At 42.3% G+C, this 15,161-nt stretch overlaps 1 protein-coding gene across 1 annotated transcript in view; it reads left to right on the forward strand.

Moving 5' to 3' along the window:
- The window catches only part of LOC115155830 (unconventional myosin-XVI-like), a 181,558-nt gene that overhangs the window by 25,899 nt on the left and 140,498 nt on the right, over positions 1-15,161 (forward strand). The window contains 2 exon segments of the mRNA XM_029702807.1: positions 12,802-12,872; positions 13,035-13,178. Coding sequence (XP_029558667.1) covers positions 12,802-12,872; positions 13,035-13,178 — 215 coding nt within the window.

Genomic DNA, 15,161 nt, shown 5'->3' on the forward strand with positions numbered 1-15,161 from the left:
TGGGGATATTATTCTGGATGACTGTGGAATGTCTGTGGTATGAACGTCTTCTGTATTAGTTGTGTAAGGCATTCATCACAGCACCCAACCTCCCTCTGTAATTATTTATATGTTTTCATTTCATTTGTTCTTTGATTGATACAATAATGGCTATGAACCATTCAAGCTGAGAAAACAACACCTTGTACCATCATGACTCATTATCATTTAGAATGTTTGGCATCTCTCTCTTTCTCTCTCCGTCTGTGTGTCTATCCTAATTCAACTTTGTCAGCATGGAGTTGGCTTTGGACACAGATTCACAGATAAACTAGAAACACACTGCTGACGAGGCAGACTAGTAATAAGAGATGTACACACACACACACACACACACACACACACACACACACACACACTTATCTTATCAGAAATCACTGGCAGGAAATCAGATCGAAGCAGAGAGGAAAATAGAGAGTGACGGAAATGTGGAGATGGGTAAAGAGATTGAAAGGAGAGGATAGAGATGGGTAAAGAGATTGAAAGGAGAGGATAGAGATGGGTAAAGAGATTGAAAGGAGAGGATAGAGATGGGTAAAGAGATTGAAAGGAGAGGATAGAGATGGGTAAAGAGATTGAAAGGAGAGGATAGAGATGGGGAAAGAGATTGAAGGAGGATAGATGGGTAAGAGATTGAAGGAGAGGATAGAGATGGGTAAAGAGATTGAAAGGAGAGGATAGAGATGGGTAAAGAGATTGAAAGGAGAGGATAGAGATGGGTAAAGAGATTGAAAGGAGAGGATAGAGATGGGTAAAGAGATTGAAAGGAGAGGATAGAGATGGGTAAAGAGATTGAAAGGAGAGGATAGAGATGGGTAAAGAGATTGAAAGGAGAGGATAGAGGGCTATGTCATAAAAAAAGTAGAAAGTGAGAATCAAGGAAAAAGAACAGGCAGGGAGGTGAATGGGGAAAAAAGAGAGAATGAGAGACGAGAGAGACATGAGCCTTTTTCAGCTTGATTCCTCCCTGCCATATGTAAACTGGGACTTGCATTGGTAGTGACATTTGGTGAAATTGCCTTTCTAAAGTAATCTCTTAACTTCATCAGTGGGAGGCACGGCTGTGACCGGAGCATCTGTTCCCTTCAAGAGGCGTGGAATCCAAAATCAATTCACAATACCATTCCAGAATGATGATATGGAATATTCCACACTGGGGAATGATTGGTATATACAGTAGCTGTGTTATTGAGGTGATATTAGATGTTACGTTCCCAGCAAAAATCATATGTTTGATGAGATTGAGTCTACTGTATATGAATGATTTTTATTATCTTATATGAGGTTAGGGGTCTGGTAGACAGAGATATTACTTGAGTGTGACAGAGTGGCTCTCTGTCCAGTTGCAGTTCACAGCTGTTTGATAACCTGATAATCATAATATAGTTCTGTGTCTCAATGCCTAGGAAACCTGTTTTATATTAGCATCTGTCCATTATTACTCCGCATCTAACCAAAGTAGTGGGTGTTTTAATATCAGATTACTATACATCATGATATGATCATGTGACTTGTGTTGTGATTTAGATTTCATAATATATAAAATCAGAGAATGATAACGGTTGAGATTCTCTTTGACTATGAAACGCCCTGTTTGTACTAAAATACTGTAGAGTAGCATCAGTATCAGTGGGTGGGTGCCCTGTCGTGCATACATTACACAATCAACTGAGACCTCCTGTCACTTAAGACAAGTGTAATTATATGTAGGAAAATCACCCTTTCTCCTCCTCCTCTCTCCCTACTCGCTTCCTCCTCTTGAGTCTGTCCTCTATTGATCAGCAGATATAGGTCAGACAGACAGACAGTGAATAGCCTAGCACCAGTAAAACCCTGTCTGTCTGTCTGTCTGTCTGTCTGTCTGTCTGTCTGTCTGTCTGTCTGTCTGTCTGTCTGTCTGTCTGTCTGTCTGTCTGTCTGTCTGTCTGTCTGTCTGTCTGTCTGTCTGTCTGTCTGTCTGTCTGTCTGTCTGTCTGTCTGTCTGTCTGTAATCAGCGCTCTCTGAGTTAAGGAGGTAGAAGCACTAATGGCCTCTGCTGTCATTGTTTCATGTCTTCCTCACCTCAGCGTTTAGCACCAAGCTCACACATATGCATGCAAGCACACAAGCAAGCACACACACACACACACACACACACACACACACACACACACACACACACACACACACACACACACACACACACACACACACACACCTTTGTCAAGACGTCTACATACACAGTCAAGCTAATTACATGCCTATGCCCAAAGCGTGAACACTGATCCTATCTGATCGGGTTCAGTATAGCAAGCTTGATAGTGTCTGTGTTGAAGATCGTCCTCACTCCCATACAGCTCTGTTACAGTTGTCTATCTGTCAGAGCTAGAAGCTCATTATCAGTGCCACACATCAATCCCTTTCCCAGGGGCCTTTGCAGTGGAAGGTAGATGTCATGCTGTGACACCGTGCCAAATCCTCTCCGCTGATTGAACGAAGGAGTGAGAGAGAGCGAAACCAGCAATCTGGACACAATAACTGACTCTTTGTGATTATTGTGGCCTTTGTCCACCAAATAGGGGAACAGATCAATGTTTTACATTTTATTTCTTTATTTTGCCTTTATTTAACCAAGTAGGCCAGTTGAGGAGAAGTTCTCATTTACAACTGCGACCTGGCTAAGGTAAAGCAAAGCAGTGCGACTAAAACAACAACACAGAGTTACACATGGAATAAACAAACGTACAGTCAATAACACAATAGAAAAATCTGTATACAGTGTGTGCAAATGTAGTAAGGAGGTAAGGCAATAAATAGACCAATAGTGGCGAAGTAACTACACTTTAGCAATTTACACTGGAGTGATATATGTGCAGATGAGGATGTGCAAGTAGAAATACTGGTGTGCAAAAGAGCAGAAAAACAAAAACAAATATGGGGATGAGGTAGGTAGTTGGTTGGATGGGCTATTTACAGATGGGCTGTGTACAGCTGCAGAGATCGGTAAGCTGCTCTGACTGCTGACGCTTAAAGTTAGTGAGATATAAGTCTCCAACTTCAGTAATTTTTGCAATTCGTTCCAGTCATAGGCAGCAGAAAACTGGAAGGAAAGACGGCCAAAGTAGGTGTTGGCTTTGGGGGTGACCAGTGAAACCTGCTGGAGCGCGTGCTATGGGTGGGTGTTGCTATCGTGACCAGTGAGCTGAGATAAGGCGGAGCTTTACCTAGCAAAGACTTATAGATGACCTGGAGCCAGTGGGTTTGGTGACGAATATGTAGCGAGGACCAGCCAACGAGAGCATACAGGTCGCAGTGGTGGGAAGTATATGAACCTTTGGTGACAAAACGGATGGCACTGTGATAGACTGCATCCAATTTGCTTAGTAGAGTGTTGGAGGCTATTTTGTAAATTACATCGCCGAAGTATCGGTAGGATAGTCAGTTTTACAAGGGTATGTTTGGCAACATGAGTGAAGGAGGCTTTGTTGCGAAATAGGAAGCCGATTCTAGATTTAACTTTGGATTGGAGATGCTTAATGTGAGTGTGGAAGGAGAGTTTACAGTCTAGCCAGACACCTAGGTATTTATAGTTGTCCACATATTCTAAGTCAGAACCGTCCAGAGTTGTGATGCTAGTCGGGCGGGCAGGTGCGGGCAGCGATCGGTTGAAGAGCATGCATTTCATTTTACTTGCATTTAAGATCAGATCGAGGCCACGGAAGGAGTGTTGTATGGCGTTGAAGCTCGTTTGGAGGTTTGTTAACGCAGTGTCCAAGGAAGGGCCAGATGTATATAGAATGGTGTCGTCTGCGTAGAGGTAGATCAAAGAATCACCCGCAGCAAGAGCGACATCATTGATATATACAGAGAAAAGAGTCAGCCTGAGAATTGAACCCTGTGGCACCCCCATAGGTCCAGAACACAGGCCCTCCAATTTGACACACTGAAGTAGTTAGTGAACCAGGCGAGGTAGTCATTAGAGAAACCAAGGCTGTTGAGTCTGCCAATAAGAATACGGTGATTGACAGTGTCAAAAGTCTTGGCCAGGTCGATGAAGACAGTTGCACAGTACTGTCTTTTATCGATGGCGGTTATGATATCGTTTCGGACCTTGAGCGTTGTTGAGGTGCACCCGTGACCAGCTCGGAAACCAGATTGCATAGGTGAGAAGGTACGGTGGGATTCGAAATGGTCGGTGATCTGTTTGTTCACTTGGCTTTCGAAGACTTTAGAACAGCAGGGCAGGATGGATATAGGTCTGTAACCGTTTGGGTCTAGAGTGTCTCCCCCTTTGAAGATTGGGATGACTGTGGCCGCTTTCCAATCTTTAGGAATCTGAGACGATACGAAAGAGAGGTTGAACAGACTAGCAATAGGGGTATCTAACCCAATGTGAGAATTAAGCCAGAGATATTACTTGAGAAACCAGAGGAGCTTAAGAGAAACTTTAATAAGGAAAGCACATACTTATGAACTCATTTGTTGCTACTGAGCTTTGCTCAGTGCAAATGTAATTTAGATTCCATTCTTACATCTGCTGCAGAATATCTTGTAGCATTTTTTAATTAAGATGTCAAACCCTTGGGAAGCTTGTTCCAACAGACTACTACAAACTGAATGTCCTTCAATGCTTCAAGATTGTTCGGGAGAGAATAAACTTGGTTAACACTTTTTATGATCCATCTGTCTATGCACACATAATACTGCATTTAATACTTGCTACAATCCTTAAAAGGTTTTTTTTAAGAGTCTATATGAATGCATAGCTTAATCACTCTAACATAATTCATAAAGCATTACTCACAGAGATTCACAGGAAGTTTCCCCAAATGATGCGGTGGAATTACAAAACCCAAATCTCTCTAGATGACTTTTTTCTGCATCACAGATCCCATCAAGGAAGTCTGTGCTCTTAGGATTGTGTCTTGTCTGAGAACAGTGTATATTGTTTTTCCTGAAGGATGGAAATGGAGAGAAGACTCCAAAGCTCTTTTGGAAAACATAGAGCAGCCATGCAAGACGAGGGATTGTGGTGACTATGAATGTCTGATAAGAAGCACTGAGACGGAATAATTTACAGGGATGAGAACTTACAGTAGGTTTCATATTGAAGGGTTGGGATGAGGTATAGGGACTAATAATATGGATGGTGACATAGGGACTAACATAGGGACTAATAATATGGATGGTGTACTGGTAAGGAATGCGAAAAAAAGAGGTGATAGGTAATGTATGTCATGTTATTGAAGGGGCATTTGATGATACATTCACAAGGATGCAGTTCTGGGATGAATAGAACAGAGAGAAACATTTAGAGAAAGAGAGAGATGGATCGAGTGGGATTTGAACAAGTGTATTTGGATTCCATCCCCTTATGGAGTAGCCTAGACACCCTCCACTCACCGACTATTTATTACTCCTTCTTCCCCTCTCCCTCTCTCCCTAGAGGTAAAGCTACAGTATAACTGTATACTTCTCCTTTTTTCTCCCGCTGCATCCATTGCATACGTCTCCCTGCCTAAATGCAATGCATGTCCGTGATGCCTTTCTCTAGGTGTCCATGTGTATGCAATGTATTCACATCATGTTCCTTGATGCCTGTATTTTTGCAGAATCATACCAGATTGACGCTTATCAATGATTTCATGTTGGCATCACTTGCTTCCATTGTATATCATTAACTCAGCAGACATAGCTCTCAGGGCTGTAGTGGAGCATACTATAACTGTACACCAGCGACTCGATAATCATTTGGAGTGGCTACTGGTTAGTGACCTTGTACATAATGCAATTTACATGTTATGCAAGAGAGACTGGAGTGCCTCTGCCAGGTCTGACAATAGTACAAGGTCAGAGTGGAAACATGTTTCCCTTACCGGAATGTGTCTGACTTAGCATCTACAGAAATATGTCTGATCCGACTCCACTTCTATAACTGATAGGGAGACTCTGTTGAGTCATCAGGAATCTATTCAAGGTTGGCATTGGATTCATAGTGCATTCCATTCAGTGTTTGCATTCTGGTTGCATCTGGCTAGAGTTTGGCTGCAAGGACTGTATGATAAGCAGTATGTGGTCATCTTTTGGACGGCTGAAGAGTGGAATATGCCGATGGGGAGGATAGGGTCATCTTTTATTGGAAAGAAGGGTGGATGAAAGACTTGAGTCTGTAGGGGAGTTCTGGGATGAACAGAGATCAGTCCTCTCTCTCTCTTTCTCCTTTCCTCTGTCATTATTCCTCCCGCCTCTTCTCTCCAGCTCTCGCTCTCTCCCTCCATCTCTCTTTCCCTCTCTCCACAACGGCTCCCATCTGGTTGCTATGGAAACTCCACATATGTCTCCCACAGCTGTTTTTCAGTTTTCCCCAAAATGACAGCTGGTTGTTTTCTCTCTCTTTCTCGCACACTCTCCCTCTGTCTCTTCACGGTCAAACAGCCTGATGAAACAGAGCACACAGATAAACACACTAACACAGGGCAAAAGAGCAACAACCTGATTTGCATTCATTTACACTGCTGCCAAAATGCTCACTGCCTGAGTTAGCACTGATCAAATCAAGTCAAATTTTATTCGGTGCGTACACAGTTTTCATTAGGTATAAAAGGTGCAGTGAAATGTTTATTCATGAGCTCCCGCAACAGTACATTACAACAACAATATCAATCATAATCAAGTAAAAAGTAAGTAAGAAGGTAGTATGCACAGTAGTAATAATAATGCTAATCATGAAGACAGGGTATCCATTGGTTTTCCATGAGTAGTATATGAGCTAGGTGGCTGTATTGTGTATAGGGGATGGAAAAGACATGGTCTTAGAGTGTGTAGAGATGTAATGGTCCACAGCAATACTGGATAGTACCTGTCAATCATTTCAATAGAACAGGACAGTGGGTAGCGTTGGCATATGAACCAATAGTAGAGCAGGACAGAGGACAGTGTTGACCTATGGACCAATAGAACAGCAGAACAGTGGGCAGTGTAAACGTATGGACTAATAGAGAACCACAACACCGGAAAGTGTTGTCATGATCCAATAGAACGGAAATGGAACATCAGCCATATGGTCCAGCATACAGCACTTCTGTTTGATTGCCCTGAGGGTCAATACATACATAGCTCTTGACTTCTGACCTCTGTTCAGTCACGCTCAACAATGCCCTATAAAAACACATAGATGGGTCCTTCTAGTGTGCGGAAGGTCAAACAGACCTGATGCCGTCCAGACTGATGCCTGACTGTATCAGTCTATTATTTCTGATGACTAGTGATTAAATTAATATATACAGTAGTGTTTAGATTTGACAGTTTAGTCATTTAGCAGACAATGTTATCCAGGGTTATTCACCATTCTACTGAAGCACTGTAGGTGAGCCAACCACCACATATGTTGATTTGCCTTAATTACTAACCTACAGTAGTTGGAATTATATTCCTGAGCTTTTAGGAGGGGGGAGAGAAAGGTGTGTGTGTGCGTGCGTGTGTGTGTGTGAGGGAGTGAGCGAGAGAGAGAGAGAGAGAGAGAGAGAGAGAGAGAGAGAGAGAGAGAGAGAGAGAGAGAAATTACTGTTTTGAATGACTTTAGGAAGGCTATGTTCTTCCTCATCAACCATTTAAGCTCCATTAAGCACCAAGAAGACTGTGTGTGTGCGCATATAAATGTGTGCGTGTGCATTAGTCATTTAGCAGACAATGTTATTGAGGGATATCCACCATTCTACTAAAGCACTGTAGGTGAGCCAACCAACATTATCCTTAATTACTAACCTAGGTGGGGTTATATTCCTGAGCTTTTAGGCGTGCGACAGAAAGGTGTGTGTTTGTGCGTGCGTGCGTGTGCATAGCATGTGCGTGCACGTGCGTGCGTGCGTGTGTGAGAGAGAGATAATTGTGTTGATTGACTTTAGGAACGTTGTGTTCTTCCTCATCAACCATTTAAACTCCATTAAGCACCAAGGACCATTAGAATGTAAATGTGCATGTAAATGTAAATGTGTGTGTGTGTTTCAGTGACTGTATACTCGTGTGTTCATAATACATCCATCCATAAATGACAAGGATCCTCCATTATCAAGACAAAGCAAAGATTGGTTGGTTGATAAGTGGGGTCCCTACATATATGACCTAGAGGGAAATGAATGGAGCGGCCTGCACTACCTGAGGATCTGATTAATAATCACTAACAAGTGATGCCACTGGCTGTACTGAAACACGCACTGCATGGTCAAACTATACTGCAGTAAAACTGTTACATCATTGTTACAGTGGTGTCATGTCCTAGCTCAGCTTGACATGTATATGCCCTTGTCATTATACACACATCTGTTTAGATAACGACCGCTGAGGTCAGCCATCCTCAATAGGCAGACAATGGACCCAGAATTAAAGTAAAACATTTCATTTTATGGAATCAAGTTGGGCTTTAAACTTTTTGCTGTTATTTGCGCAAGAAACTTAACCCTAATTTGCTACAAGGGCGCCGTACTACTATGTCTGAGTCTGTAAAACAACACATTTCACTGAATCTATCCGGTGTATGTGACAATGAAACATACAGTTGAAGTCGGAATTTTACATACACCTTAGCCAAATACATTTAAACTCAGTTTTTCACAATTCCTGACATTTAATCCTAGTAAAAATGCCCTGTCTTAGGACAGTTAGGATCACCACTTTCTTTAAAAAAGGTGAAATGTCAGAATAATAGTAGAGAATTAATTATTTCAGCTTTTTTTTTCTTCTGACCCACTACACTCAATTAGTATTTGGTAGCATTGCCTTTAAATTGTTTAACTTGGGTCAAACGTTTCGGGTAGCCTTCCGCAAGTTGGGTGAATTTTGGCCCATTCCTCCTGACAGAGCTGGTGTAGCTGAGTCAGGTTTGTAGGCCTCCTTGCTCGTACACGCTTTTTCAGTTCTGCCCACAAATTTTCTATAGGATTGAGGTCAGGGCTTTGTGATGGCCACTCCAATACCTTGACTTTGCTGTCCTTAAGCCATTTTGCCACAACTTTGGAAGTATGCTTGGGGTCATTGTCCATTTGGAAGACCCATTTGCGACCAAACTTTAACTTCCAGACTGATGTCTTGAGATGATGCTTCAATATATCCACATCATTTTCCGTCCTCATGATGCCATCTATTTTGTGAAGTGTACCAGTCCCTCCTGCAGCAAAGCACCCCCACAACATGATGCTGCCACCCCCGTGCTTCACGGTTGGTATACTGTTCTTTGGCTTGCAAGCCTCCCCTTTTGCCTCCAAACATAACGATGGTCATTATGGCCAAACAGTTCTGTTTTTGTTTCATCAGACCAGAGGACATTTCTCCAAAAAGTACGATCTTTGTCCCCATGTGCAGTTGCAAACCGTAGTCTGGCTTTTTAATGGCGGTTTTGGAGCAGTGGCTTCTTCCTTGCTGAGTGGCCTTTCAAGTTATGTCGATATAGGACTTGTTTTACTGTGGATATAGATACTTTTGTACCTGTTTCCTCCAGCATCTTCACAAGGTCCTTTGCTGTTGTTCTGGGATTGATTTGCACTTTTCACACCAAAGTACGTTCATCTCTTGGAGACAGAACGCATCTCCTTCCTGAGCAGTATGACGGCTGCGTGGTCCTATGGTGTTTATACTTGCTTACTATTGTTTGTACAGATCAACATGGTACCTTCAGGCATTTGGAAATTGCTCCCAAGGATGAACCAGACTTGTGAAGGTCTACAATTTTTTTTCTGAGGTCTTGGCTGATTTCTTTTGATTTTCCCATGTTGTCAAGCGAAGAGGCACTGAGTTTGAAGGTAGTTCTTGAAATACATCCACAGGTACACCTTCAATTGACTCAAATTATGTCAATTAGCCTATCAGAAGCTTCTAAAGCCATGACATCATTTTGTGGAATTTTCCAAGCTATTTAAAGGCACAGTCAACATAGTGTATGTAAACTTCTGATCCACTGGAATTGTGATACAGTAAATTATAAGTGAAATAATCTGTCTGCAAACAATTGTTGGAAAAATTACTTGTGTCAAAGTAGATGTCCTAACCGGCTTGCCAAAACTATAGTTTGTTAGCAAGAAATTTGTGGAGTGGTTGAAAAACGAGTTTTAATAACTCTAACCTAAGTGTATGTAAACTTCCGACTTCAACTGTATATATACTACCAGTCAAGGGTTTTCCTTTATTTTTTACTATTTTCTACATTGTAGAATAATAGTGAAGACATGAAAACTATGAAATAACATATATAGAATCATTTAGGAACCAAAAAAGTGTTTAACAAGTCAAAATATATTTATATTTGAGATTCTTCAAAGTAGCCACCCTTTGCCTTGATGACAGCTTTGCACACTCTTGGCATTCTCTCAACCAGGTTCATGATGTAGTCACCTGGAATGTTTTTCAATTAACAGGTGTGCTTTGTTAAAAGTTAATTTGTGGATTGTCTTTCCTTCTTCAGCCAATCAGTTGTGTTGTGACAAAGTAGGGTTGGTATACAGAAAATAGAGTTATTAAAACTCGTTTTTCAACCACTCCACAAATTTCTTGCTAACAAACTATAGTTTTGGCAAGCCGGTTAGGACATCTACTTTGACACAAGTAATTTTTCCAACAATTGTTTGCAGATAGATTATTTCACTTATAATTCACTGTATCACAATTCCAGTGGGTAAAAGACCAAGTCCATTATGGCAAGTACAGCTCAAATAAGCAGAAACGACAGTCCATCATTACTTTAAGAAATGAAGGTCAGTCAATACAGAAAATTTCAAGAACTTTGAAAGTTTCTTCAAGTACAGTTGCAAAAACCATCAAGCGCTATGATGAAACTGGCTCTCATGACGATTTCAACAGGAAAGGAAGACCCAGATTTACCTCTGCTGCAGACGATAAAATCATTAGAGTTAATTGCACATCAGATTGCAGGACAAATAAATTATTCACAGAGTTCAAGTAACAGACACATCTCAACATCAACTGTTCAGAGAAGATTGTGTGAATCAAACATTCATGGTCAAATTTCTGCAAAGAAACCACTACTTAAGGACACCAGTAAGAAGAATAGACTTGCTTGGGCCAAGAAACACTATCAATGGATATTAGACCGGTGGAAATTTGTCCTTTAGTCCTGATGAGTTCAAATTTGAGATTTTTGGTTCCAACCGCTATGTCTTTGTGTGACGCCGAGTAGGTGAATGGATGATCTGTGCATGTGTGGTTCCCACCGTGAAGCATGGACGAGGAGATGTGATGGTGTGGGGGTGCTTGACTGGTGACACTGTCAGTGATTTATTTAGAATTCAAGGTACACTTAAAATGGCAAAATCTTATCTCCGCCAACAGGAGGAGTGTAAACAGTTTGGTGATGCATGGGTTGCGAGGAGGGGTTTGTTACTACACTAATAAATACAAATATCTATCCGGACCTTTGCCTCCTAGGAAATGTGTTTGACCGGACCTTCTCAAATAGTATTTGAGTACCCCTGACTTAGGTTAAACGACTCTGGGGGCTCCTCACTATCGTTACCCTTGGTAATTACAGTGGTTGTTACCCTCACTGCTAACGGCTCTGGTTAAGCGAGTGTTTGAGAGAGTCAGTGAGTTAGTGTGTGCACAGACGCTTTATAGGTGTGTGTGTATGATGGTGCATGTCAGTCTGTCAGAGGCTTGCGTGACAGAGTAGTTCAGTGTTCTGCTGAGGTAAGGTCTCTCAGTGTTTGTCCAGCATCCATCTTGGCTTATCACTGTTGTTGAGGGAAAATATGTCTAAAGACCTCCCCCCTCGCTCCTTTCTCTGCCCTCAAATCTGTCCATCTCAGTCTTTTCTTCATTCTCTCTGTGTCTAATACTCTCCCTCTGTAATTTCCTTCTCCTTTTATCTCATGTAGAAGCATTATTGAGGGTAGTGGTTAGGGCAGATCTGGGTGAGTCTGTGAGTAAAGGGTCAGCAGTTCTGTGTTCCTTGTGAATAATAGATATTGGTGAGTGAGTACTGATCGTTGTAAAGCAGATCTATGTCTATGTGTGAGTACTGTAGAATGATTTGTAGAGAATTACCAGGTAATCTGTGTCAGTATGTCAGTGTTGTGGATTCTATATTTGTAGTGCAGTCCACTGTGGCTCAGTAGAACTGATGTGATGTGAGTGAGTGAGCCGTGTATTTCCAGGCAGGCGCTCCTCCTCTCAGACCAACTACAGTGTTTCCAACTCCAGTCCTCCAGTACCCCCAACAGCACACATTTTTGTTGTAGTCCCGGACAAGCACACTTGATTCAACTTGTCAACTAATCGTCAAGCCCTCAGTGAGTTAAATCAAGTCATTTTGTCTGGGGCTACAACAAAAATGGGTGCTATTGGGGATACTGGAGGACTTCTATAATACACACTGACTGACTGACTGACTGACTGACTGACTGACTGACTGACTGACTGACTGACTGACTGACTGACTGACTGACTGAGTGACTCCTGAAGGGCACACAGAGAACAAGTCACACACAGGGGGATTTTACTGGAGAGTAGGAAGCTGTCGTGTGTGTGCATGTGTGTGTGCTGCATGTTGTGTGTGCATTTGCGCTTTTATTTTTATTGGAAAAATACACAGAGTTTTTGCTAATAAACCGTTGTCTACCTATGTTGTTTATCTGGTATATTTTCTCCTGATGTCCTGCCTATCTCTGTTACTACATCCACACGTGTTCACACACCAGGCTAGGCGTTTGTGTGGTTTTTCAATGTGTATTGTATCAATGGGACTAGTATTTCTCTCTCCCTGTTTTATGTTGCAGTGCTGCGTCTACTGAAGGAGAGAGCTGACCCCAAAACTACTATCTCCTCTGGAGGATCTCTTCTACACCTGGTAAGAATACACGTGCACACACACATGCACAAACACACACACAACCACATCCACCTGCTGTTTTTCAATTGGCTCACCATTATCCGACCAGGCCTCTCTCTTCCTCACTCTCTCTCTCTCTCTCTCTCTCTCACTCTCTTTCTCTCTCTCTTCATCCCATAGTGTGCTCGTCATGACAATGTGTTTGCGGCTGAGGTTCTGATTGAGCGAGGGTTAAACGTCAACCTGCAGGATGAGGACCTCTGGACAGCCCTGCACATAGCATGTGTGTGTGACCACGCCGACATGGTGCTGCTACTATTGCTGGTGAGAAACACACACACACACACACACACACACACACACACACACACACACACACACACACACACACACACACACACACACACACACACACACACACATATATATATATATATACAGTTGAAGTCAGAAGTGAAACTGAGTCAGGTTTGTAGGCCTCCTTGCTCGCACACGCTTTTTCAGTTCTGCCCACAAATGTTCTATGGGATTGAGGTCAGGGCTTTGTGATGGCCACTCCAATACCTTGACTTTGTGGTCCTTAAGCCGTTTTGCCACAACTTTGGAAGTATGCTTGGGGTCATTGTTCACTTGGAAGACCCATTTGCGACCAAGCTTTAACTTCCTGACTGATATCTTGAGATATTGCTTCAACATATCCACATAATTTTCCATGCTCACGATGCCATCTATTTTGTGAAGTGCACCAGTCCCTCCTGCAGCAAAGCACCCCGAACAACATGATGCTGCCACCCCCGTGCTTCACGGTTGGGATGGTGTTCTTCGGCTTGCAAGCCTCCCCTTTTTTCCTCCAAACATAAGGATGGTCATTATGGCCAAACAGTTTTATTTTTGTTTCATCAGACCAGAGGACATTTCTCAAAAAATTATGATCTTTGTCCCCATGTGCAGTTGCAAACCGTAGTCTGGCTTTTTTATGGCGGTTTTGGAAAAGTGGCTTCTTCCTTGCTGAGTGGCCATTCAGGTTATGTCGATATAGGACTCGTTTTACTGTGGATATAGATTATTTTGTACCTGTTTCCTCCAGCATCTTCACAAGGTCCAATTTACACGTTTCGCACCAAAGTACATTCATCTCTAGGAGACAGACCACGTCTCCTTCCTGAGCGTATGACGGCTGCCTGGTGCCATGGTGTTTATACTTGCATACTATTGTTTGTACAGATAAACATGGTACCTTCAGGCGTTTGGAAATGTCTCCCAAGGATGAACCAGACTTGTGGAGGTCTACAATTCTTTTCTTAAATGATGTCAATTAGCCTATCAGAAGCTTCTAAAGCCATGACATCATGTTATGGAATTTTCCAAGCTGTTTAAAGGCCCAGTCAACTTAGTGTATGTAAACTGCTGACCCACTGGAATTGTGATACAAGTGAAATAATCTGTCTGTAAACAATTGTTGGAAAAATTACTTGTGTCATGCACAAAGTAGATGTCCTAACCGACTTGCCAAAACTATAGTTTGTTAACAAGAAATTTGTGGAGTGGTTGAAAAATTTGCTTTAATGACTCCAATCTAAGTGTATAACTTTCGACTTCAGCTGTATATATATATATATATATATATATATATATATATACACACATATACACACACATAGTACGTATGGATAAAAAAGAGCTGGTCCTATGGAGTGTTGGTCCTTGCAGTATCATAGGGGTTTGGGTCAGGTCTGGTGTCTGCAGAATTAGACTATCATAGGGGTTTGGGTCAGGTCTGGTGTCTGCAGAATTAGACTTTCATAGGGGTTTGGGTCAGGTCTGGTGTCTGCAGTATCAGACTATCAGAGAGGTTTGGGTCAGGTCTGGTGTTCTGCTGATTAGGTCCAGAGTGAGACAGGAACAGCTGTAAAGGAGGGGACATGAGCAGGCAGAAGTGGAAGCAATGGAGGTTGGGCTGTGTTTGGTTTGGTGTTAGGTCCTATTCCGGTTATGTTGATTGGGTCTGGTGTGGTCGTGTGGCAGCAGACCCTGTATGGTGGGGTGGGCTTGAGATACACTCAGGGGAGATGTGGCTGTGTTTGAAGAGTTGCCAGAAAGAGCGAGAGAGAGAGAATATGTGTGTCTGTGTATTCACCTCCCCTCTTCCTCTTTCTATCAGAGCAGTGTTTGATTTCCCTAAAGCAGTGTTGCAAGAGGAGAGCTGCATCAGTGGGTCTGTGTGTGATATAAATATGCCAAACACTACTCCTGCCAAGGGGACCACTTGAGTGAGAGAGTGAGAGAGTGAGAGAGTGAGAGAGACTC

This window comes from Salmo trutta, chromosome 20 (genome assembly GCF_901001165.1).
Source record: "Salmo trutta chromosome 20, fSalTru1.1, whole genome shotgun sequence".
Taxonomy (NCBI): Eukaryota; Metazoa; Chordata; class Actinopteri; order Salmoniformes; family Salmonidae; genus Salmo; species Salmo trutta.